The 24999-nt window shown below is 39.5% G+C and overlaps 1 protein-coding gene across 3 annotated transcripts in view; it reads right to left on the bottom strand.

The window, feature by feature from the left end:
• Window positions 1–24999, bottom strand: part of MAP3K20 (mitogen-activated protein kinase kinase kinase 20) — an 88722-nt gene that overhangs the window by 62738 nt on the left and 985 nt on the right. For all 3 annotated transcript variants that reach the window (XM_053947082.1, XM_053947081.1, XM_053947083.1), the window contains exon 2: window positions 18893–19082. In XM_053947082.1, coding sequence (XP_053803057.1) covers window positions 18893–19051 — 159 coding nt within the window. In that variant the 5' untranslated portion in view covers window positions 19052–19082. The remainder of the gene's footprint in view (window positions 1–18892; window positions 19083–24999) is intronic.

The raw sequence follows: 24999 nt of genomic DNA on the forward strand, positions 1-24999 counted from the left end.
GATGCATCTACCTGTCTACAAGCTGTTGAAGAAGTTAGCCCTCATTAAAGCTGCTATCTATCTTATGCAAGCTAAATGAGCACCGCTTTACTTCCTAAATAGCGATGACAAGCAACAAGTATTCAACTACTTCATTACATTAGTTTTTTGTGCAAAAGACAGATTTTTTTTTTTAAGGTTGGAAACTAGTGGAGTTCAGCTGAAAAGACATCCAAACACATAAATACAAACTCCCTGGACATAACATAGAGACATAGACACACAAGGTAACTGCAACAGAGTTGAATACTATGCTTAGTGCCCTGATAAGCTTAGTAACAGCCTGTTATTGACCATAAAATTATGCCTAAGATTGTTCATACTGCACTTAAATCCCAGGTATGGATGAAATTATGTCACTCTTGAGTCCTGCTGAAGGGATTACAGACTGCACACCATTTCTTGAAGGCAAAGGGATTCAGATTTCTAAACAAACCTAATCCACTGCTTACATAATTCAAATACCACAAAATCCAAGGTCAGAACAAATTACATTGAAAACTTTTTTATTTAATTCTCACTGGCCTACCGTAAATCAAGCCAATTCATAAAACAATCACAGTGTAAGAGTTTGGAATTCAGGCAATCCCTAAGTATACAAACAGTGTAATTATGTCCTGTGAACCATGGTATGGATCACAGTGTTTAACAGGTAATTTGGTTTTATGCCTGTTTAATCTCTACTTACTGACATATGTGAAAACTACAGTTACATCATCTAAGACTGACATCACCCTAGAGCTGCTTGTAGACCCACTAGTACTGCTCTTAACCTTGTAGTACAGACAACCATGCATGAATAACCATCTCTTCAGGTGTTTCAGCAGGTAAAAAATTAGGTCCTCCTCCAGGTCTTGTCTGTGTTCAGCAATAGCTGGACAGAAATCACAAACACAAATTCTAAGCACAGCCAGCAGCAGGTGAGGGGACAAAGCAAGCTGCCTGGACAGCATGGTCTCGTTATGAGCAGCACAAGCCAGAGCTCACCAGGATGATCCAAGCCCTCGCTTGTTTTTGCTCTGTCTTGTACCAATGCAGCAAAAGCAGCAACTGCAGTTCAGCTCTGATGAGGTCTTCAAGGTTGGTGCTGACTGCAGATGTGGGCAGTGGCCACCTGATGCTGAGCTGGCATTACTTGGGAATCAGACAAGGCCATATCGTCAGATCTTTAATTGCAGCCGCAAAGACAGTATGTGGACGGAGGCACTTTGCATACAGCTGTGTTGTTGCTTGCCAGCTACTCATAGCAGCTGCAGCTGCTCTTCTTAGAGCTCCCTATCACAAGGCAGTTAAAGTTAGCAAAGACCAAACAACTCAGCATATTTTAGTTACTCTGGTTCTCCCTGGAAATATATTAGAAATTTGTTACACTCACACTTGTAGTCAAGAGAAGTGATCAAGGGTTTGGGCAGTCTGTTCCAGCAGCACAGCTGGAACTGTAAAAGGACATCTGTTCACAGAGTTTTTTAGTATCAAAAGGCTTTTTTTTGCATGGGTCCAGACAAAATGAGCCCAAAGCAACTCAACCACCACTTCTTCCAAGTGCCTTTGGAACAGCTGACTGGAAAGAGTAAAGTATCTTTCCACCCTGGTCTGAGCATACTGGTTTAGGATTAACACAGGAAGTAGCTGCAGCCCCTTATGAGACAATTGCGTCAGCCAGCAGCCAACCAACTCCCCTATTAGTAAACCAGGTAACCACACAGCAACTGGCACCTTCACTCCATGCAAAATTACAGAGTTATACATGGTTAGCTATTTAATCTGATTAACACAACTTCCTTAACTGCCTTATAATATATATTATTACACTGTGCAAAAGTCTGGCTATTTAATTTTCCAGAGAACTGTTTGCTATGTTTATTAAGGAGATATTTCAACACACTTAAGTTCAGACAGTTTTTGTTAAACCTATTAAACTGTCCTTAATATTAACAACGTGAGAGGAAAATCACATGAACATGGCAAAGCCAAAGAATCCTCAATGAGATTTTTTGCCTGCAAATAAGCAGTTACCAAGTGCTTCAATGGGCACACTCCCAGCATACATGTGGTACCATCTCTTCCCATAGGCAATCATAGTTTTAAAACTATGGTTGGCATGGCACTTAAAGCTGTATGAGTTTGAGCTTTTTTTCTAGTATTCATTTAGATGACAACTTATCCCCCAAAAAAGCTGGTTTCTATAGGCCATTTCCGTGTTAAAACTGTCAGCACTTACGTCTTACAACACAGCCTCTATATTCAGGCTGTATTAGGAAACAGTATCTTATTTCTTAAACAACAGAGAAAAGAGTTAAATTACATTCTCAGATTGATGTCACCAGCATTTCTGTAAATAACAGAATTAAATTCTCATAAGGACATCTACAATGACGTACAAAATTTGTACTTTGAAGCATTTTGATTGAGCAAATCTTTCAAAGCATCACATCTGCATCCAAAATTATGTCCTACACTGTTACAATTCCTAGAGACTAAAAGTAGAAATGTACAGGAAATTAATAAATTCTTATTGCTGTATAACCATTTTACCATTATTTTAAATCCACTGGTGTATATTACCCAAAAAAATCTCACTTTTGGAGACACTGTGATAGAAACACCCACTTTAAATACCTTGTATTGATTCTAAGGTTACAATCTTGAAGAAATAAAAAGCACATGACCAAGACAGCTCATTTCTGTTAAACTATCATAATGTACCACATATAAGGAATATGGACATAAATTTATTGTATTCTGTTCTAGGCTCACCCCATCTTATGAAATTTATTTTAAAATAATTCATTTGCATTATGCAACACCATAGGATTTGTTAGAAGTAAAATGTATTGGATATTGACCATTTGAAAAGAAAACTGAGTTTTATACTCTACTATAGTTCTTTATAGCAACCTTTGCACAGAACTTGGTATGTTATGGATAATTTGAAGGCTAGGGGATTAAAAGTACTAGCTGGCAAATTCAGAATGTGCCTGTTGAAATACTGCAAAGGCTTGCTCAGCCCATGAAAAGCAGGCTGCTCCCTCTAAAAATCACAGGGGCTTTCTCCTTGTGATGTGGCAGCAGACCCTCTGTCTTGCGCAGTAAGAGGGAATGAGATCAAGCTAACTGGCTCAATCCTCCCTCTGACCTCCATCAGTACAATGACCACGTGGAGCCCACACAGCACTAACAAAGAAATTGCAGGATCATGGTGTTTTCCTCATGAGGAGGGTTAAAAACCTGCTATCTGTAAGAGAAGAGGCTGCTAACAGATTGACAAAACTAAGCAGAGGCACTTTCTGCAGAAAATCCTTACAGAATGGTTAGTAAGAAAAAATTCTGTTACATTTACACTGCCATTTATAAAAAAAATACAAACAAACAAAACATAAACAAAGGTTATGGAAAAATAACTCATTTTTCAGACAGATTTCAAGTAGAAATACACCCACAGGACAGTTACATTTTGCAGCATACAACATGAGATTGTATGAGCATTTAATAAAAAGGTATTTGATAAAGGCAGATCTGTCAAGAACAAGTTTAGCTTGGATTTCACTACTGTTACTCACATAAAGCAAAACGATTCAAAACATACATAAACTATGTATTTGTACTGGTGTAAGAGTTTAGAAATGAGCAATGCCCGCAATATTTGTAATTTTTAATTCAGGCAGATTTGAAGTACTGAGCTGCCTCCAGCTGCAAAGCAACACCAGCAACTGAGTAGAAACAATAGATGAGTGGACTAAACAGCAGGGCTGAAATACCTGAGCTCCCATAGAGCTCTTTATTTTCAGCAATCATCATTTCTCTTTTCAATGTTGGGAAATTTTCCAAGTTACTCACAATCATTTTGAAGACAAACTGGCTTTGACAATGCAGAACAGTAACAAAATCCTCAATATTCCTAAAATACAACAGAGTAACAAAACTTGAAACTTTGACTCCTGGCATACTCCCCAGGTGAGAAGATAGCATGGCTAATATGCAACACAGGGATCATTCCAGACCAAACAAATGGAAAAATATCCAAGAAAATTATTTCTGAGATCAAAGCCACTGTAGGTTTCATGAGCACCTTGTTGGAAAGGCATTTTGGTATGAAAGTGATGGATAAAACTAATCCACCCTCAAGGAGCCACGGCCATACATCTATAACTAGAGCAGTGATTTTTCTGAGCTCTGCAGATATTTGTAAGGAATCTCAGTAAGACAACTTAGAACAAGTCAAATCTCATTGTACAGTGGCTTTTGATGAACAATTAGCATAGACTGCAACAGAGACAGCAACAGCTGTACTTATGCATCCTGATCCACCCCACTAAAGCAGTTACAATCTTTACAATGAAGTATTTTTCCATCTTAATCATAAAAACTGTAATTTAACCACGGGAAAAAAACCCATCATGTTCTTGATGAATACTCACTTAAAGCCAGTCTTAGAATGGATAAATCAAACCTACTATAGCTAATGACAGGGACAACATTTGATGGGAATCCCTCTTATTGGAATGTTAGTGAATGTTATCATTCCAGAAAATGTAACTCAACCAGGCAGATTGAGCTCATCCTTATGAAAAAAAACCCACTTAACTTGTAAATGTGTTACGTGTTATATGCTAACAGCACACCACAAGGTTTTGTTTTCCACATGGGCTGCTAGAGCTCTGCACAAGGCTCTCCCCAGATGTCACTCAAAACAGAGCTGCTCCTGCAGAAAAGGTATGAATAGTTCCCTACCTGGAGTCCACCTAACTTAAAAAAGCTTTCAAAACAGAATTTACAGCTGTGACCAGCAGCCATAAAAAGAAAGCAAAGTAGTTGCCAGATGTTGGCACTCTGCTGAAGTGAATGAGCGTCCTCCATGGACGAGAGGTATTTTTCTGTGACTTTTACCTACCCCAAAGCACAACCTCACAAATCTGAGGTTTTCAGGAAAATGAGCTGTCACCATTATCTGAAGGACACACAGAGTTTTATGTGAAACTGTCCAAAACATCCAGCATGAATCATGGTGAATTCCACCTGCTTTTTAGAAAAGTCACTCTTCTTTGTCTAAGACTGAAAATTGTATTTTACTTAGAAACTTGGTTCAAATGCTACTTCTATTGGGTAGCAAGGGTAAAAAAAAAAAAAATCCTAGACGAAACTCATCAAATTTTAAGCTTTCATCTTTATGAAACACGGACCCAGTGTTTATTTTTTCTTGGGATTCTTCATGCTGCCTTTATGGTAGCTCGATCTTTTTTCCAGTAGAACTAAAAAATTTCAAGTAAAATAATGGTTAAGATAAAAAACCTTGGAGAAAAACCAGCAATATTTTAAAAAATGCTCTTAATGTCATAAATCCACATTTATTACTATTACTCTACTATATATTTCTGACATGTAACTTCAGCTTTTCCCTTACTTTTCTGTGATGAATTTCTTGTACACAAAACTTCCTATCTTATCTAGGCATCTTTATAGCTCTCAGCTTACAAAGATATGGCAATAACAACTATTTCATTTCTAATCCTTGTTATATAGGAATACAAGTGGGCAGCCTCAAAATACATTTTTAAAAAGTTAATAACTTGAATACCAGTATCTCTGAACTCTGCAGAAAGTGGAAATCCAGAAGAATCTATCTAGAAGAGTGAGACTATAGACTGACCTACAAGGCAGTTGCTTTGAGTCCTGCAGACCTACAAGGAGCAGAGAACTCACAGGGGTCTTGTGCCACTACAGAATATCAAATTAAGTCAAAAGTTTCATTTCTCATTGCTCTTCTCCATTGAAACAACAGTATGTCTCGCCAATTCCTTGCCCAAAGTTGTGGAAGAACGTCCAGGGGTACTGTAACCACCACCCATGTCTGTACTTACTAATACATGAGGAACATCACACATACTTAATGGGAAATTAGTAACATTTAAAAGGCCAGTTACAAAATGAAGATCATCTATTCTGTGGTAACAAAACCACTGACCTGCACTACTTCCTCCATCGCCATGCACTGTGCTTGCCGAGGACCTGCAATAAATGAAGTGAAGAGGAAGTAGGAACTGTATATATATGGGACCACAGGAACTTTCAGGACCAGGGTCACATGCAGAGTCCAACAAAACCTTTCTCCTGGGCTGTACCTAAAGAGCTGAAAAGAAGGCATCATGCTGCAGCTAATGACAATTCCAATCTGAATATGAGTGCAGCAGAGTGAACTTGCATCTCTTCCTATTCCAGCAATGCCCATAGTCTTTGCATAACTACTAACTGATTTATGCTCCAAGCATGACAAGGATTAGATTAGCAAAGTCCAGTACAATGAACTGAGCTCACAAGCTGGATCCAGGGTCCAGGAGCTCCGTGATGTTTTGGTGGCACAAAGTACATTCAAATCTGCAACAGGTCCTTTGGTCTGGAAGAATAACAGCATCACATATATCACAGCTTCCCATTTTCCAGTGCCCCTTTTCCAGACATACCCAAACCCTTGCCTAAGAAACTGACTCTTATCAAGAATCAGACACAAGCAGATGTAATTTTCCATGCCTTCAGGTCAAGCAAGGCTGGAATGACTTCAAGCATTCTCCTTCAACCAAGCAAAATCATCTTCAAGTAAAGCTTTGCTGCCTGAGACACCACTCTCTAGAAGACACAGTAAGCACTCTTTTCCACCCCGTCACAGCTATATGGCTATGCGACACATCCCTTCCCTTTCTACATGTGCTGCTACGGTGCTGTGTACTTTACTTGCAACACCACTGGCCTCCTGAGAGTGTTTACTTCTAGGAGACAATTCCCTTATTCCAGGTAAAATCCTTCCTTCTGCCTGGAAAGAGAGGGAGAAAAAAACCCTGGCAGGAAAACAAGGACTAGAGAAACATTCTTCCTTCTCTTCAAGAAGAGTTAGTGGTTTCTCGTGATTGGGATGTTGTGTTACTATAAAGAGGGTTTGGCTGATGCCATATATGCAGAAGGCTGTCATAATCCTCCTGCCTTTCTTCCTTCTTGAGTTTGAATTGTTGCACTTTGAAGAGTTTCTAGATCTCTCCTCAAGGTCAATTATATCAATTATCTGTGTCTTTACCAAATCTGGATATAATTACTGTAGTTAGCTCTGAGGGGAGAATGAGACCATTTTGAGGTCACTATTGTGCAGAGCAAGTGTAATGGTCTCGCATATTACTGCAAACCGTGCAAATATTTTTATATATTTAAAACATTAATTAGTCCATATTGTATCCTCAGGGACAGCACCAGAGATCTTAAGCCTTTAGAAGTGTCCTGCATCTTTTCATGTGTCCTCACTGTTTAGTTTAAACTAACATACCTTTATTATTGTGTATGTACAAAAAGAAACCACAAGGTATAATAGTCTTTTGAAAATATTGCTTTTTTGTTCAAAGTCTCTACTGAATTCAGAATTTTGATGGATTGAAGTAAATGGTGATGCTAAAATAATACTAAAGTTGTAGAATTCAGATTGCAATTCTTCCAAATGTATATTTTAAGATACATGTTTAAGTTTCTTTAAAATGTGAGGAAGCAAAATTCCTCATAAAAGCTGTGTACACGGAGGGGTTTTCACAACAATGAACAGCCTAATCAGGGTGAAGAATCCTAAACTGAAAGCTCACAAAGAAATCCCTCTATCCTTTCTCATTTTTTTCAATTCTACTTTTCTCGATAGGGGTGTCTCACCAGAGAACCTGAAGAGTGAAAGATTTAAGTATAGGACTGAAATCCATCAAACCCAGGCTTGTGGTCCAAACCCAAGCAGCTGTCAAACCTAGAGATAGGAATGTATGCTCACTTCTGCCTAATAAAATTTGAATCAAACACTTTGCATCTGATTCTCCATGTGAGCTTTTATGCAAACTTCTAAAGTGCAAGGAATCCTGGGGTGGAAGAGCTATTCTGAGAGCTTTCACATAGTTCATGTAATTAGGGAAACCACTTCCTTTGATTGTAAGTGTTCAAAACAGCTGAATTTCTCCTTTCAAAGGACTCTGTGATTTGGGTCATCTCTTTTACTTGCTCTTTTATGTTTCTCAAGATGAGAGGTGAGACTGTAAAGCACATTATTTAGAAAAAAAAATGATTCCACTTTTTGTTTTAGGGATTGAACTCTGACTATTCAAACGCTTGTCATTTGGAAATCTATCTTTCTTTCCCTCCCCCTGTTTCTCTCCTTTTCTGATAAGCTCTTCAGTGGCTCAAGCCAGTATAGCCCAAAATGCCAATTTAAACCTAAGGGAAAGCTGAAATAGGGTACATAAAGGAAAAGGGACTCTCATTTTTCTTTGTGCGGCTGTGGTTGAATATGTAATTATAAAGGAGCTCTAGCTGCAGGATCTCAGTCCCCATATCACATTTACTTTTTAAATGGTTCTAAACACTGACCAAGCAAAAAGGCAGAAATACAGATTTTTAAAAGACAAACAAAGCAGCTGCCCTGGTCTTTGAAGTGGGTTTGCAGGTTCTTCGTTTCTCAAAAAAGGAACTTGGGTCACAGTTTCAAGGCAATGACCATGTCACCAGAGCTAACAGCTGATGCCAATGTTGCTACAGAATCAAGTGTCACTCACCCTGAATTTCTTGAGTCAGGCACCCTGTTAGTGCTGTTATTTCACATTCATCTCACTAACAGCTGTAACAGGCAGTGAATATCACGCTTCTCACAATATAGTGCAGAATCATACGAGTGAAAAGGCAGGAGATTTCTTACTGCAGGCCTCAAATTTATTAAGTAAAAACAGAATGCTTGTTGATTCTATGAGGACTGAGCTTTATTCCCAGTCAGTGAAAAATTGCAGGACTCCTTCCAGAACTATAGCACTTACAGAGAATCGGTCTGCAACAGGAACAGACTAAACGACTCAGAACACAGTGCCAGAAACCACATTACTGCCAACTTCTGCACTTATGCACAGGACAGATGAGACACTGGCTTGGAGAGATGACTTTACAATAAAGACTTTGGTACAAATACAAAAACAACCAAGAACCCGAAAGTTAAGAGCAGAACTCCAAAACGTGTGGTCCTTTTGAGTGGGGTCTGGACCTTGCATTTGCCTTTAGGGTTCTCACGAACTCTTACAGGGGTAATAGCAAGGCAACATCCAAAAGAAAGAGGAATTCAACATCTCCAAATTGTAGCCATCTGTTGTTCCATACTTACATCACACACAGCACCCTCAGCATACAGAGACATATCACAGAGAAGTCAAAAAGCCTTTTCCTTGGTTTAGGAGACTAAAAGCACACAGTTCACAAAATGGAAACCCACCAATCACCACTTATAAGCCTTCAAGTTTCAAAGGTTTGCCTCAAATGCATCTAACATTACTAAAATTAAAGTTGTTACAAGATTAGACAAGAAGTGATTGCTGCACCTTTTCCCTCCTCTAATTTCACATACGTATGCACGACACTGTCTCAGCTGTACGATTCTTCCAAGAGGAAAAGATAACCTCTCAGTAAATGTCACTCATCTGCTCGAGGGTGCAACTAGTTGATTTTAACAAGTTTCCAGAACGACCTACTCATCTCTCCTATTCTGCCTCTGCCAGATAATAATTTGCAGAATGCCTCAGCTTTCACTGAAAGGCTGCCACCCGCCCAGCCTGCATGCCTGTCTTTTGGTTTTCCCACCTTCCAAGAGCAACTTGGTACAAGCAAATGCATCTCATCTTCTGGTGTCTACCAAGAGCTTCCTCACTTCTCCTACAACAGTTCAAGGGATTTTACAAGCCATACTTATTTTTGATGTGGCTACTGGTAAATCAGGTGCCCAATACACAAAAATCAGGTGCCCACAGCTATTTGGTCAGTCATGTATATCATAACACCAATTTTTTTTCTCCCTTGCCTCCACCATTTAGCCACTAGGAACCTCAATTTTCAGGAGTTTTGGAGTAAAAAAAATAAGCAACCAGAGGCAGAAGATAAGTGGGTAGGTGTGTGGCACTGTTCCCCTTCAATGACATCCAAGGGCCAGGCCCTATTTTGGCAAGGAGGTACACCCACAGGGGGACCCTCCTGTGTGCAAGACACCCAGTTTCCCTGTGGAGCTGACTTTCTTAAATAGAAATTATGCAGAATGCAGATTCTCTAAACATTAGTCTAATAAACAGACATGTATTTGCAACTAGGATTCTTCCCCAGTGGCTGAATTGCAACAGATGAAATATTTAAAAAGACAAACAGGGCAGTTTGGAGGCAGTTGGATCAGAAGCGCAGCCCTGTGTTTGACCTTGTTGGCCTCATCTCCCTGGTGTGAGTACAATTAACTGAGTATAAGAGAAAGAGTTAATGTTGAAGCTGTTCTCTGGGCTCCTCTGCAGCCTCCAGCTAACATAAACATATCTGAATGTTTCCCTGTGACTGTTTATATTAACCTCTTAAAAAGGAAACTTTCTCTATCAGCACATTAGTAAGTGGAAATAGGTAAATATGAAATAACTTTTATAGTCTTAGTTGTGTCATTACAATTAAAAAGACTGATTTTGATGCTTGCATCCAAGTTAGGTTATATTTTCTCTTTTCTTCAACTCTGTTTTCAGTGAAAACTTGTGCTCCAGACCCTTACACAATGCACATGCAGCCAGTTTAAAATTAAGGACTAAAAAACAAACAAACAAACAAAAAAAAGGAAGTAAACTAGGGCCTATCTAGTTCTATAGAGCATTTTATTGCCCTCTTAAAAGCACAAAACACCTTGTTCAAAATTCCATTGCCACCATGTGTGTGGCGGGTAGTTTGGGGACCCAGCCAGAGACTGCAGCCTCCATGCTCAGCTTTGAATACTCCTGTGAAAATGGCCTCCAGGAGATGAATGGCCCCAGACTCAGATCACACCAACTCCAGCAAAGGTCCCAGACTTCACCCGACCCACCACACAGGCGTGCAACAACCTAGAAACTGTGTCAGATTCAAACAATACTTCCACTCACCTCAAGAGTACTCTGGGATTAACAGAAACAATTTGTTACTCTGTATGCTGCAGTCACTGCAAGTTTTTTAATCAGCATCCCCAGGAATTGCAACACCAACAAATTTACATGTGGGTCACAGACATTTAAATTGTTAGCTGTCCCTCAAAGCACATAAGACTCAAACATGCAATCACTTATCATCTCTCAAGTTACCACTCACCTGTCATTGTCATTTTCTACTTGTAACACTGTTTTAAGAAAACCATATAGTTAAATAAATGTCTACATAAGTCTAACTTGAATCAATCCTCAATTGCTTGAGCCTGCAACAGCCTAAAACAGCACTTTGAGAAAACAGGATTTCTTCTGTATCCATGAGATTTCCACAGCAAAGCTTCAGAACAGCTTAAATATCCAAAAATACCATTTTGCAGTTAATCACTTCAACAGAAGTTCAGGGTCAGAAAATGTCGTGGGAGGGGAAACAAAAGAGCTGCCATTTGATGTCAAGGGTTGCTGGCATAAAAAATAAGCACCACAACCTCTCCTCCAAATTATAAGTAACAACTGAGTGCATGTAAAAAGAAGACTGAAACAGAAGAAACATATCCAGAGAAAAATTTTTAAAAAAACAGGGAAAAAAAAAAAAAAAACAAAAAAAAAACACAGAAAAGCCCAAAATAAACAAACAAACAAAATTAATCACCCTAGATCACCCTAGGAAAAATGCCCTTAATTGGAACTAAGTATCTACTGGAAATGTGAGCAGCCCACTGTCAAACAGAAACTTGCAATTGATAGAAAAATTTTTAAAACAATATGCAATGGAATTAAATTAATTAGGAAAATAAAGAATATTTAATAATATCCTAACAGGCTACATGTTGTGGACAGCAAAGAAAATAAAGAGTGTTTTCTAAACAATCAGACATTTTCTCCCTATTGTAAATAACATTTATTCATCATTTATAGGAAAGCAGCACAAAATTTTGTTCACTTGCAGATGCTGCGCCTTCTGAAAAAAAACCCAAATGAAAACAAACAAACCACTGAAACTGAAGATTGAAGATAACAGAGATAAAAGGGTCCAAGAGATATCCTAGAGATATTCCTAACCCAGGGATCAGGCACACAGTAATTTCCTGTGACTCAACCAAGCTAAGGAAGCTGTACCTATATTCCTAATAAGCAGCACATGCAAGGTAATTTCACTTCTCACTTACAAAGTTTAAGGCAATTCAAAAGACAAGCAAAAGGAAGCAACAGACATACCCGGTGCATCTTAGCTTAATAATTTATCTGTTAATCGAATTTGTTTCTGTAGCAAGGGTCCAAAACTGGCCACCAGTCCAGAGGACACGCACACTTGTCCCTTTACAATTTTAGTACAAAATCTAGTGGTTTATACCACTGAGACTTGTTATGCTTAAACTGATTCAAAATACCTTTTGAAGCCACATACTGCCAATGTGGGCCCTGACACACCAGTTTCACTGAAGCTGATGTCCATATCAAATTAACCCCAAAGTTGGCTTGATTTAAAAAAAAAAAACTTATACATACATGCCAGTGTAAGAATCTCAAATTAAGCTGGTCAAAAAAAACAGTAAACCACACAACTTGTACTATAAATACTCACTATTTATATGAGGCAACTCTCAAGCTGTTACTCATTTAATGAAAAACTTGGTATAAAAAAGTTTAAATAAATGAGTAAAAAATCCACTATAATAAAATGTAGAAAAGAATTTATCTGTATTTTGCTATGTCTGGATTCCTGTGTTTTCATGATTGTTTTAGGAGGGAGAGACACAGGAATGAAGTTTCTTAAAACAGACAAAATGAAACAAAAGCCTGCTCTAGGCAAGAATAATTGTATTCTGGCATCTTTCATTATACTGGTGTCTCTCAAATATGGGGTTTGGACAATATTTTGGTTGCAACACATATGCCATGACACAACACAGTCTTATCCAAAGCATCCACTAAGAAAATCTTCTGCAGTGACTTTCTTGATTCCTGGAAATAGAAGATTATTTTAGAAAATAAAGTCCTCCAGAAAATTACCCCTTGAATGAAAGCAAATAATAGGGCAAATAAAGAATCAGTCAGATTCATTGCAGAAGTCTGTCCTATTCAAAATTATTTATTCTGCAAGATACAGAATACACAATAGCTGGAGCATCTGAAGCAATTTTGACAACTTCCAGTCTATAAAGGGTTCTAAGTATCCTCTTGATACCTTTTGAGAATACCCTAGTCAGCACCAAGAAGTGTGCTCTAAGCCAATTCCTTTACCAAAATATATAAAAAACCCCAAACAGAAAACCTTGCAAAATAACCACTCTGTAAAACAGAAACTAAGAAATTTTAAGACATTTCCTCTGGTATAATAAATACAGTTTTATCTCCTTTTAGCAACTTACACCACATAGTAGTAAACCTGAAAGGAGGTTGTAGTCAGGTGAGGGTCAGTCTGTTCTCCCAGCAGTTAGCAACAGGAGAGAGACTTAAACTGCACCAGGGAAGGTTTAAGGTGGACACCAGGAAGAAGTTTTTCACAGAAAGGGTGACTGAGCATTGTCATGGACTGCCCATGGAAGTGGTGGAGTCACCACCCTTGGAGATATTTCAGGAAACATCAGATGTGGCACTCAATGCCACGGTATAGTTAACAAAGTGGTGTTAGGTCACAGCTTGGACTTGATGATTTAAAAGGTCTCATCCAATCTAGTTGATTCTGTGATTCTGTTCTTTAAATGAATATGGGGCTGGATGGGTTCCCACGAGGTCACTTACTGTGAACTTTGTAATTTTTCAGTATAGGTGCAGATATCCCTGGAAAGTTCATATATTTGATTCCTGCACCCTGCATAACTTCATACAGCACACACTCTAAGTCCTCTCTCAGTGTTCATCACTCTCAATACTTGCTGACTCAGACCTGAGAAAGGTAAGGGAGTAGAAGCTCCTAGAAAGAGCTAATAAAATATTAATAGAGCATCGAAATTGGCCTTCATTACAGCCAGGACCCAGTGTGGAGAGTCATTCTAGGCTGGCACCAGAGCACCCATACCAGCTACAAACTACAAAGAAAAAAAAAATCTACTATTTTTAGTCCTGTCAGGGCTTAAGTATCAATTTCAGTTTGTTTTGTTTTGCTTTTACTCTGTTGTTTTTCTCTTGTTACTGTTGCAAATCATTGCCAGTCCTTATTCTCATGACCTACATAAAAATTATCACATGCTCCCTTTTAGCACTACAAACGTGAATGAGGTAAGTCCAATGACATGCATGTGATTATAATTAACTCATCCCCTTCAGAAGGTACAAGCCCAATCTATGCCTTCTGGACAGTCCTTTCCAGAAGTGAATCATAAAAATCAAAAAAGTGAACAAGCTGCATTACATGCCATATGAAAATTTTTATGAAGCATTATAATATCCCCTAAAGCTTACAACACATGTATTACATACAAGAAACCCTGACAATATAAAATTAACTCCATGGTAGTCAGACTCCAGGCAGTACAGCATCAAAACCAGAGATAGCATGTCTTTATTTTTGAGTCTCATAAAACTCAAGTGCACTACAAACACGACTGAACAAAGCATGCATACTTAATGCTGCTCAATTTAACTTCTATCCACAAGTTAGTTCTGTTAGATCACCAGAAATATTTAAGTATTTCCCAGTAAGATTACATTTTACTGGATTTTTTCCCCACCACTCTCCTGCAGTTTGCACAGACCACTGCCAGCATTTTGAAGGAGTCCAGTAACATATGTACTGCATGAAATCAAGTAATCTTGTCCCCAAGTACCCTGGTTGCAGTGACTGAAGCAATACTGCTGCCCACCAATAGCATGGACCATGGAGTACTTTCAAAGACCTGTGGTATTAAAACTGAATTCAAATTTCAGGTGAAATTCCAGCAGTAATAAACCACCTGGTGAAGAACCGCATTCCACACACCAGCTGCCAACAAACTGCTACCAACAGCACAGCCCTCAAAAGCAATGACAAATAACAGGTAAACTTCAGAGATGGGCAATCAAAGGAGGTGAGTGTTCTTAAGTGAAAAGCAATCGTGGCAAGGCATAAAACAACATCTGTAACACTTCACTCCAGCAGTTATCTGCTCAGGATAATGGAGTCAAAAGAACTGCTAGCAATTTGCAGAATAAGGCCCCTGGTCCCAGTCTCTCCCATTCATTTCAGTGGGAGCCAAATTACAAGTTTATCTAATAATTCATATAAATCCCTCACAAAAATACCAAATAACTTCTGGATTAGTAGATGTGCAATTTTCTTCACTGAGTGGACACAATTATCACTCAGGATAAAAGGACTGATCCTGCTACAGAAGCCATTTCTACTCTGCCACATGCATCGTAAACATCATGCTGACAACTTAATTTTCTATAAAACAATTCACTAGGAACTTGTGTTTCCTACTTTAAACCTAAAACCACTATAGTGGTTGTACTAGATAGTAAAATGGCAACTTAATTTTTGTTTTACTGCTATTTAATCACTCAGGCCACATTCCTATTTTTTACTTAATCAGCACAATTCCTGTCCAGTTTCACATCTGATATTCTAACCAAGACCTTGTAGCATATATATATTTTTCCTAGCAGACCTGTTTAGGTGTATCTTTTCACATATACACACAATCTCTTCCCATAAAGTTGCATTTTATTGCCTGTCTAAAAAAAGTTAATGCCTTGCAGAGGTATTTCTCAGATTTCAAAGAGTTTCAAAGCAATCTGTCTAAGCAACACTCTTCCAAGTATTTGTAAGTTTTTCTAAGCACATATTCTAGTATGCTCTGCTGGAACACAAATTGCTTTGTTTCACATGTTAGAACTTGTTAGCCCCTTGGCTAATATAAAACCTTCACAATCTTTGCTGGTTGTGATTGGCTTGTTTAATAAAATGACACAGAGATACAACATATTTGCAGAATGATACCATAGCTCTATTGACTTGGCTTGCTCCCTTGGACTTGGCTAGCATGAAATGCCTCTGAGCAAGCTTTTCACAACCCTCCTATGTTTTCCCTCTAATCAGTTGTTATGGATTATTGGCAGCAGTTAACAGAAATACAAGACATGCAGTCATGGAGATAAAAGGACACTTCCTTCCAAATAAACTAGAAAGAGTAGAATCTCAGATTATCCCAAGCTGGAAGGGACCCACAAAGATCATCAAATCCATCTCTCAGCCCCACACAGGACCATCCCCAAGAGTGCCTGAGAGCACTGTCCAAATGCACAGAATAATTAGTTTTCTGGACTAAATGCATCCAAGTACCTACTAAACACATACACAAGAGCTACAGCAAGTTGTTTTTGTATTGATATCAGAAGAGTCATTAATTCACCATGACTTCAGTGCAGTTCAGTCACAGACATTCATTATTGTCATCACTTCAGATGAAGATGCTACATATGTATACATGTGAGAGCCATTAGGGTCAGAAGACCTTTTGGCCACCAAGTTGGCCTCTGGTGCAGCACAGGCCACTATACTTCAGCAAAATGCTCCTGTGTTGAGCTCAACAATTTGACAAAAACAATTGCCTAAAAAGACATCTCAATGAGAAGACAGATGAAAAGGATCCTCCATCTTCACTCCTTTCATTTGTAGTCTGTGCCAAGTGTTACTCATCTTCACTCCTGATAATTTGTGCTTTTCTTTCCATTCTAATTTTTCTGGCTACAGATTCCAAGCACTAGCTCTTGCAATAACTTTTTGCACTAGATGAAACTACCCCATCGCTTTCTCCATATGAAAATGCAATTTTTGTATATAGGCTCTTACTTTTAAATTCTCTAAGGCTGTTTGCCGAAGCTTGTCAGACTTATTTAAGGCATCACCACTTGCCTCTCCGCTACCTTTCCAGAAAACTTTCAAGAGGAAGCGCCCATACCAAGCTGTTCCCATAACCTGTCATGTCTAGTTTAAGTTGCAAATTATAACCAGTCTGAAGAAAAATAAACAAATTCATGATGGAAGGCACTTGCTCCCCTTCTGTCAACTCATCCTGATGGATGACATTCATCATCCTCTCTTGACGCCCCCATTCTCACTAACTTTCCACTCTGTGTTTTGCAGATTCCCTTGGGCTGCTCTTACAATTAATTGACACTCTTTTAAACAGAACAGAACCACATATGCCTAACAACAATTTTCCCAGTGCTACATATCAAGATAAAGCACACCTGGTTGTTACAAATTACTTGATCCTGATTTGCATATGCCAAACAATTAACCTAATTTGCCTAACTGCACCATGATAGGGACTCTTACTGAGTAGCAAGTCTTCATTAATCCCTAAATAAACCCTTACATTATTATAAGCTCTTTCTGGCATATGGTTTCCTTTTCCTACTGTACAGTCTGTGTTCCTTGCTACTCCAAGCTTAACTTTGTGTTGCACTGTCTTTAAAAAATATATTTTTGTTGAATGGCCCAACTGTGTCAAGTAATACACAGGATTTTCCTTCTTCCATCCTTTCCCGTTCCATTAAGTTTTATGCCATCACAAGACATAGTAATATTGTTTTTAAATTTACTTTCAAAAAACGCTTTAAGTACATAACAACAGGTCTAGCCCACATACAGGTGTAACTCCTTCAGAAACACACATGTTCAATAAAAGTATTTCACTGACCCTGAATGAGATCTGCCAGCCAGGTTATTTTTAAGGAGCACATTACTGATACTGCATAGCACAAATTTTACTTTTCATGTATCTTTTGATATTAACAAATAGTAGAAATAAAAGAGAACAGCACAAACTGACATTGGACAGAATGTATAAATCTTACATTGTCTTAGAAAAATCTTGAGATCCTTTTACATTATTTTAACCAGCAACATGCTTAATCATGATCAAACATGTCTATTACATCACTAAGCATGACACAATCATGGCAGCTCGGCTGCTGCCGCAGTGGATGAACTTTGGTGTCTGATTATTTACTAAGTCTATTACGCCTAGCACTGCTCTGCTGTCCTCCAGCTTGTAACTGTCTTTCTACAATAGTCTGAAGAGATTGTATACAAGTTACCTATAGTCATGATGGAACAACAGTCCACTAACTCTGCTGTCCATCACTACACTGGGCTGTGCTCACTGCTCCATCAGTGGTGCTGACCAGCAGGCAGACTGGAGCACTGTGAGGACCACATACACCACATCTCTGCTGAAACTGTACAATGCTGAGGGGTCAAAAGGACTTTTAGGCAAATTTAAAAAGCTTTGAAAAAAAAAAAAACAAACAACAAACCAACCTTAGCTGGTAAAAGTGCACTTAGCTAATTCTGCCTTTTCCCCCAGGATTGCCAAGGACCCATCCACCTTTCCAGGTCACAAGACACCCCAAGGGAAGGTGACTGGCAGAACAGTTAGGGTTAAAACTACCTCATTGCAAAACCAAGCTATGACTATGTGGCTATGACTAACTAGGAGCTAGTGGAGCCCTAGATCAAAATCTTCATCAGGCAGGGAAGAGACAACTCTAAGCCTGCAGTGAACATAGAGATGTGAACCACAGAGCAGACATCAAGAGGACAAAATGGAATCAGGTAATGACAGGGACACTACCTCTTCCTATCAGTAACATGCTGGTGGTATCAAGGGGAAATTAGTAGCTCCACAGGTGCAGCAAGCTCTCCTCAGGTAGAGGAGAATTGCAAAACAAGAAAAGTGGTCAACAACAGCAAAGGGTTAAACAACAGTGCTTTGAATCAGACCCCTTGGCTTGGACTGCTCTTTGTGTCTTTATTGTAACATCATCACTTACGGAGTTTTGTAATTAAACAAACAAAAATCCTAAGGCAGTTTGCCTGCATTACCTAGAAAACAATAGAAAATAATTTCTGTGGTTACCACAGCAGACAAAGTGAATGAAAAGTAAACTTTTACCTCTTTTTCTATTTTGAGCAGCTTCTTTACTGCCACCTCCTTGTCCTGAGAAATCCATCGGGCTCGGTAGACACTCCCAAAACTCCCTCCACCGCAGTTCTCAAAAAACTGCAAGTCATCAAATTTAATTTGCACAAATGAAGCACTGGTAGACGACATCTCATAATGACAAAATATACCACAGCAAAACCTGTGAAGAGAAAAGTTTTTATTAATGCACATGCTCCAAAGATTTATGGACTTTCTTACCCATGCTCAGTCACCAAAAATCAGAATCACAAGCACACTACAGTAAAATCCACAGGCCACAGGAGGAAAAGAGCCTGAGAACGTGCATTCAACAGGGTGTGCTACAGTTTGCATAATTTGTATAATCTATTAGGAGGAGCTGGGAGACAGAAATAACTAACAGTATTCCTCAGAACAGCCCTGACGTTTCCCGAACGCCTTGGAAGCAGCTCTGCAAAAGGCAGGCACGTGGCTGCCTTCTTCGTGGACAGACAGGAAGCGTGCTCTCGGCTCCGGGTTGCCGGCCCGCTCAGGCACGCCGGGCATGCCGCCCTCTCGGCCGCGATGGCCACGCACGAGGCACACGCCACCCTGGCCGGGCAGGCCGCCTTCGGCCGGCCAGCAGCGGTGGCCAGTGAGCAGTGGCACTTTGGCACACACTGCGCGCCCGAACAGCGCTCCGGGCAAGGTCGGAGCACTTCAGGCAAGGATGTGGAAAAACCTGGCCATGGTAAATCTGTCTTCCTGAGTGACTCAGTTCTGTTTGCACGTTGTAACAAAGCGCAAGTACAGGGTAATTCATCTGGGTTACAATATGTGAAATTCTGCACCCTGTGCCAAGACTGGTGTCGGCAGTTTCAAGAGATGATCCCAAATCTGCTGACAGGGGAACAGAACGTCCTTCCCCGAGATTTCACGGTGATAAAGCTTATGGCTGTAGCGAATTTCTAGAAACATTATCACCTAAATGCATGAACAATGACTAATTTTAGGTTTCTTTTTTTAATGATATAAGATCAGAAAGCTCAGGTCTTCAGTGGGACTGCAGGACACAGCATACTCCAGAACCATCTGCAAGTCTGCTGCAGGTTCAGTTCAGATGCACCAGCCTAGACAAAGTAGTTTTAATTACTAACAAAAGTTACTATACTTGCAATTAATGACAGCAAATCTATCAGCAGAAAATGAGAGATTAGTTTTAATAAAACAAGCAAAAAAAGAGCCGGAGATTTTGGGTTGATGGTGAAAACTACACATCCAATTTCACTGGTAAATTACTGTACCAAAATATACTAAGTCTTCTGGGAACTTCCATTCTATAGGGCTTTTTGAGATAAAACACATGTTATGTGTTGTCCAGAGCTGCGAAACACACCTGTGTTAACTCCTTGTAGTGCCAGAATCTCTTTATGCCAGTCCCTTCTGTAACAAACACAAAGGCATTATTTGCCCCCTGTCTCTCCTGATTGTGTAGCTACTCAGATAAAATTTTGACATATCATTTGATCAGGAATTTCTAGCACTATTTGATTGCAGCTATTCTCCAAATGAGAGATTATAATATCAACACTTTTCTACATACAACGTAACAGAGCCTTCTCTGAAACTGCCTGCTTCATTTTATACCTCTTGACCACCCATAAAGATAAAGAGAAATGCTGACCAGACGATGACAACTTTACTATGTGTACTGAAGGCTTTTTAGCAAGGAGCAGACTTCAAGCCTTTCACTGACAGCCAGCCTGCAGAGCTCCCGAAGAGGGAACATGAATGCTCTCTCCCCAGAGCTGCAAGTAAGAGCAGGGGTTACCATAGGATATGAAATAAAGTCCATTCTTCCAATGCTCTGCAGCCTCTTCCCTAATACAAGTGCCTGAACTGTCCAGCTGACCTTCTGTTCTTGTTTTAACCTTGTTGCTGTTGTAATTTCCTGCCATCCCATAGTCACCTTTTGCACAGCCTGCACACATTTTCTTTAGAGAAAGCTCAAAGGAAATTGGTCAATCCTACAAACCAAGAAATGTTTTAATGTTTTGCTCCTTGCCATTGCTGCTTAATTAGCAGATCTTCAGAAACAAAAGTTCATTTGCATTGTTTATTCCAGCAGTTACTCCAAATTCATGCTCTGTACATGGTGTCCTAAGCATATGGGACACTTTACAGATATAAATATAAATAGATAATAAACAGACTAACTTCCCAACTCAAAAACCTCACAAGGCCGCAGCCCTGCACATATTTATGCACACAGGTAATCACACTCGAGTGAACAATTTCCTTACTGACAACAGAATTGGCTAGAAGAGTGATGTTACTCACAGGCAAAAGCATATGCACCAACTAGATCATAAATTTAACAGGAAGGCAGGAATAGCTGAAAACAGATCATTGCATTTGGGATAGCAGAAGGAAAAGGAAACCAAGTGAAAAGAAAAACACATCCCAGGAAAGAAATTTCTGGCCTTCACTATCTGAATTCAATAGCTTTGAAGAGCTGTCAAATTATTTAACATTATTGTTCACCCAGAACCACCAAATCAACCATACAAACTAGTAAATTATTTGATTTCTGAAAATTACACTAGCAGAGAATAACATGCACACCAGACACTTGACAAATACAAATGAGTACTTTTCTGATAGGTCCTCCTTACTGCTTCAAACTTTATCTCAATTTTCACGCACTCACAATGCAGTGCCTGGCCCACAAGCACTTGCAGGAGCTACCATTCATTCTTTAAACACCTCAGTTTCAAATTTACCTACAGCAGGCAACCAGCTGCAGATCACAGGATCACACAAGGATCCTGTCTTACCAAGGTGGTAAGACCTCTGAGATACCGAGTCCAATCTATAACCCAATACTACCATGTCAACTAGACCATGGCACTGAGTGCCACATCCAATCTTTCCTTAAACACCTCCAGGGACAGTGACTCCACCACCTCCCTGGGCAGTCCATTCCAAAGTTTAATCACCCTTTCTGTGAAGAAATTTCTCCTCATGTCCAGCCTAAACATCCCCTGATACATCTTAAGACCATGTTTTCTTGTCCTGTCACTGGTTGTCAGGGAGAAGAGGTTCACCCCTGCCTGACCACAACCTCTTTTTAGGTAGTTGTAGAGACACTATAGGGCACCAGCATGCAATAAGTTAATGTTATTTAAAGGATGATTCATTGGTTGGCATCAGGTTGTTCCAGATGCTTTTTTTCCAGAGAAAGTAGAGGAGATTTATTTAGAGATCTGTAATTAAAACCAGCCTGCATTAGTTTTCTTTTTCTAGATGAAACAACAGACCTGTTTAAACATTACTCCATGTTTTTGGATTCAAGGTAGGTAATCCTCAATTAGAAAGATCAATCTCTGTGTTATGTTTGAGAAAACAACTGTTTAGATTAAAAATTGCAAGTGACAAATCCACACACAGTTATTAACTTGTCATCCTGTTTTAAAGATATTTAACAATCTGAGTTTATAACACTGGTTAAGAGAAAAAAAATACATCAGGTATTTCATTAAACTCTATAGTCTTCCATTTGCATCTGAAACAAGCACAGCATGCCGACAATGTGTGGCACTTTTCTGCATCTTACACTTCTGCAGACAGGAGAGCAGCCCGCTGCAACATGACCTCCAGGCCTGGGCCTTACAGCAACTGCCCTGCACACAGCTCAGGAGGGTTTGGCACCCGCACCCTCCTTCCCCACTCACAGTTTCGGGTGTTGAAGAACCATCACTGTGTGGCAGGGAAACTGTGCATTGACTGACTGTTGCTTGCTCTCAATTAAATGAAAACATGACAATTCAGAAACAGTGAATGACAGGTATTTCAGGAAATAATTAAACTGCTGGTTATTTCAATTATTTCTGTGGGATCTTCCTGGTGGTAAAAGAATTTTCTCCTTTTTCTGTTTTATTTCTAATAGTTAGCATGAGCTTGTAATCTTGCAGCAATATCTACATCTTCTCCTGGCTCTTTGTTTTCCACATAGTAATTTATATTTTAGTATGCTGTTGGAAGCTGTTCATTTCATACCCAAAAATAAGAGATCTGAGTTGCATTTGACAGTGTTTAACATTTGAAATTATAATTTAACAATAGTATGCAACATGTCAGGACTATTACACAGAGTCACTCTGCAGCAAGCAAAGTCACCATATTATGTCACCACAAGCTCAGTTCAGTACATCAGTGATGCAGGTGTAGGAAATCATCCACCATCACTGGATTCTTGTGAATACAGCACTTAGGGGGATTAACCCATGTGAGGGTCCTGGCCTTACAAAGGTCCCACATTTGCTGTTTCCTCTAGACCCCCCCAAGGTGAGGGAACCCCCCCAGGCACGCAGGACCCTGCTGCACGCTGCCCTGCATCTTAGCACAACAACACTGGAAGAACTCAACACATTCACTTCTACCTTCCAGCTCCCTACAAACTGCAATGTAGGGGAAGTAGTGCCTTGCACAACACTCTGCTTTATTCCACACAGAAAACAGAAGACCCTTCTGTTTGTCATTCAGCTACTGCTCCCAGAGTACAGAGAGCTTCCACTTCAGGGACTTAGAGACAGAAGGGAGGAAATAATTTACAAATTGCACAATAACTGCAACTCATATTTTGTTTAGTACGTGGCTGCGAAACCGAAAATTGCATCTCTCATCTTGCACGTGCACCTGACGCTACTCAAGTATTCAATTACTGCAGGAACAGCCTTTGTAATTTATTACGGGAAACAAACATGCAACTCCCTGCCCCTCACTTTACTGTGTGGTTCCATAAAGTAGGATTCAGTGCTTCTTGCAGGAAGGCACACTGCCAACATATTGCCAATAAAGTAGTAGCACACCACACTTGTGCTATCTTAAAATACACAGCTGAATGTGCCAAGTTTCCTTATTTGGCAAAACAGCCCATTTGCTTTCAGGATCTTTGACCATCCATTTTTAGTCCCAAATCATCCTTTGTATCCAACAAGGCCTGCAGTGCTTGAGCATACCAACCTGGATTTTTTCAGCAGTATATTTATACAGAGTTTAAAAAAACATATATTAAAAAAAAAAAAAAAGTCCAATAAAAAACCCACCCTCAAACACAAAAACATGGTTAACCATTGTTTTGTCCAAACAGAAAACAGAAAAGGAGTTAGTGACATAGAGCTGCAAAAGATACTGCAGAAAAAAAAATTATAAATAAAAAAAGTCCCTTAATCATATCATGAACTGTTGATCGATAAGATGCAAACAAACTCCAAGCACAAATCCAAATTAAATATATCCTAATCCTCTAATCTCCCAATGACTTAAAATAAAGCCAACAACCCCTACACCTCCTAAACTTTCTTAATCAGACTGAGTAGCAGTCCTGCAGATGGTGAGACTGGAGGCATGGCTCTGCCTACCTTAGTTACAAGGCTCAACAACATTTGAGCCTGTCCTTTGTCAGAACCTAAGAATTCTGCATAACTTCCATTAATAACATTTCTAATTTTACTTTAATTTATATAACCATTGCTACAGAAAAAGGGCTCAACTCCACCTAAACAGTTTGAGTACTGAGGAAAAGAATAATTTTTAAGCCAAATTGTGTCAGTAGCAGAGACTGAAGGCTTTAAAGACTTCCCATTAAATAAAAAACATTTTATCTCAGAAAACCCCTAAAACTGGTCACTTCACTTACATTATACCTTGTAAGCGATGCCTGCCAGTAGTACACACACAACAGCTCGCAAGAAAGACAAGGCAGCTAAGCCTGCATCCAGGCCCATAGTGCAGCTTGGGCCTGGCACAGGCCAGACTGCAGGACCTGGGCCTCAGTTTTGTCCATATTTCTATCTTCCCCTCACAGTGAGCCAGGTTCTCCAGGGTTACCATTATTAACACAATGCCACCGGAATGCAAAGCACATTACGGATAGATAAAATAAGTAGGTTTCACGGGACTTAAAATTCCAGGACAAAGTCCTGAAAACATCTAACCACATGTCTCCTGCAGAAAGTTATGATGTTTTCAGGCAGCGACCCAGTTAATCCACTGCTTTCAAATTATTTCTGCTTCTGGAACTTAGAAAAAGTAATGATCCATGGCTTTCCCGAAGG

Source organism: Vidua chalybeata, chromosome 7, assembly GCF_026979565.1.
Source record: "Vidua chalybeata isolate OUT-0048 chromosome 7, bVidCha1 merged haplotype, whole genome shotgun sequence".
NCBI lineage: Eukaryota > Metazoa > Chordata > Aves > Passeriformes > Viduidae > Vidua > Vidua chalybeata.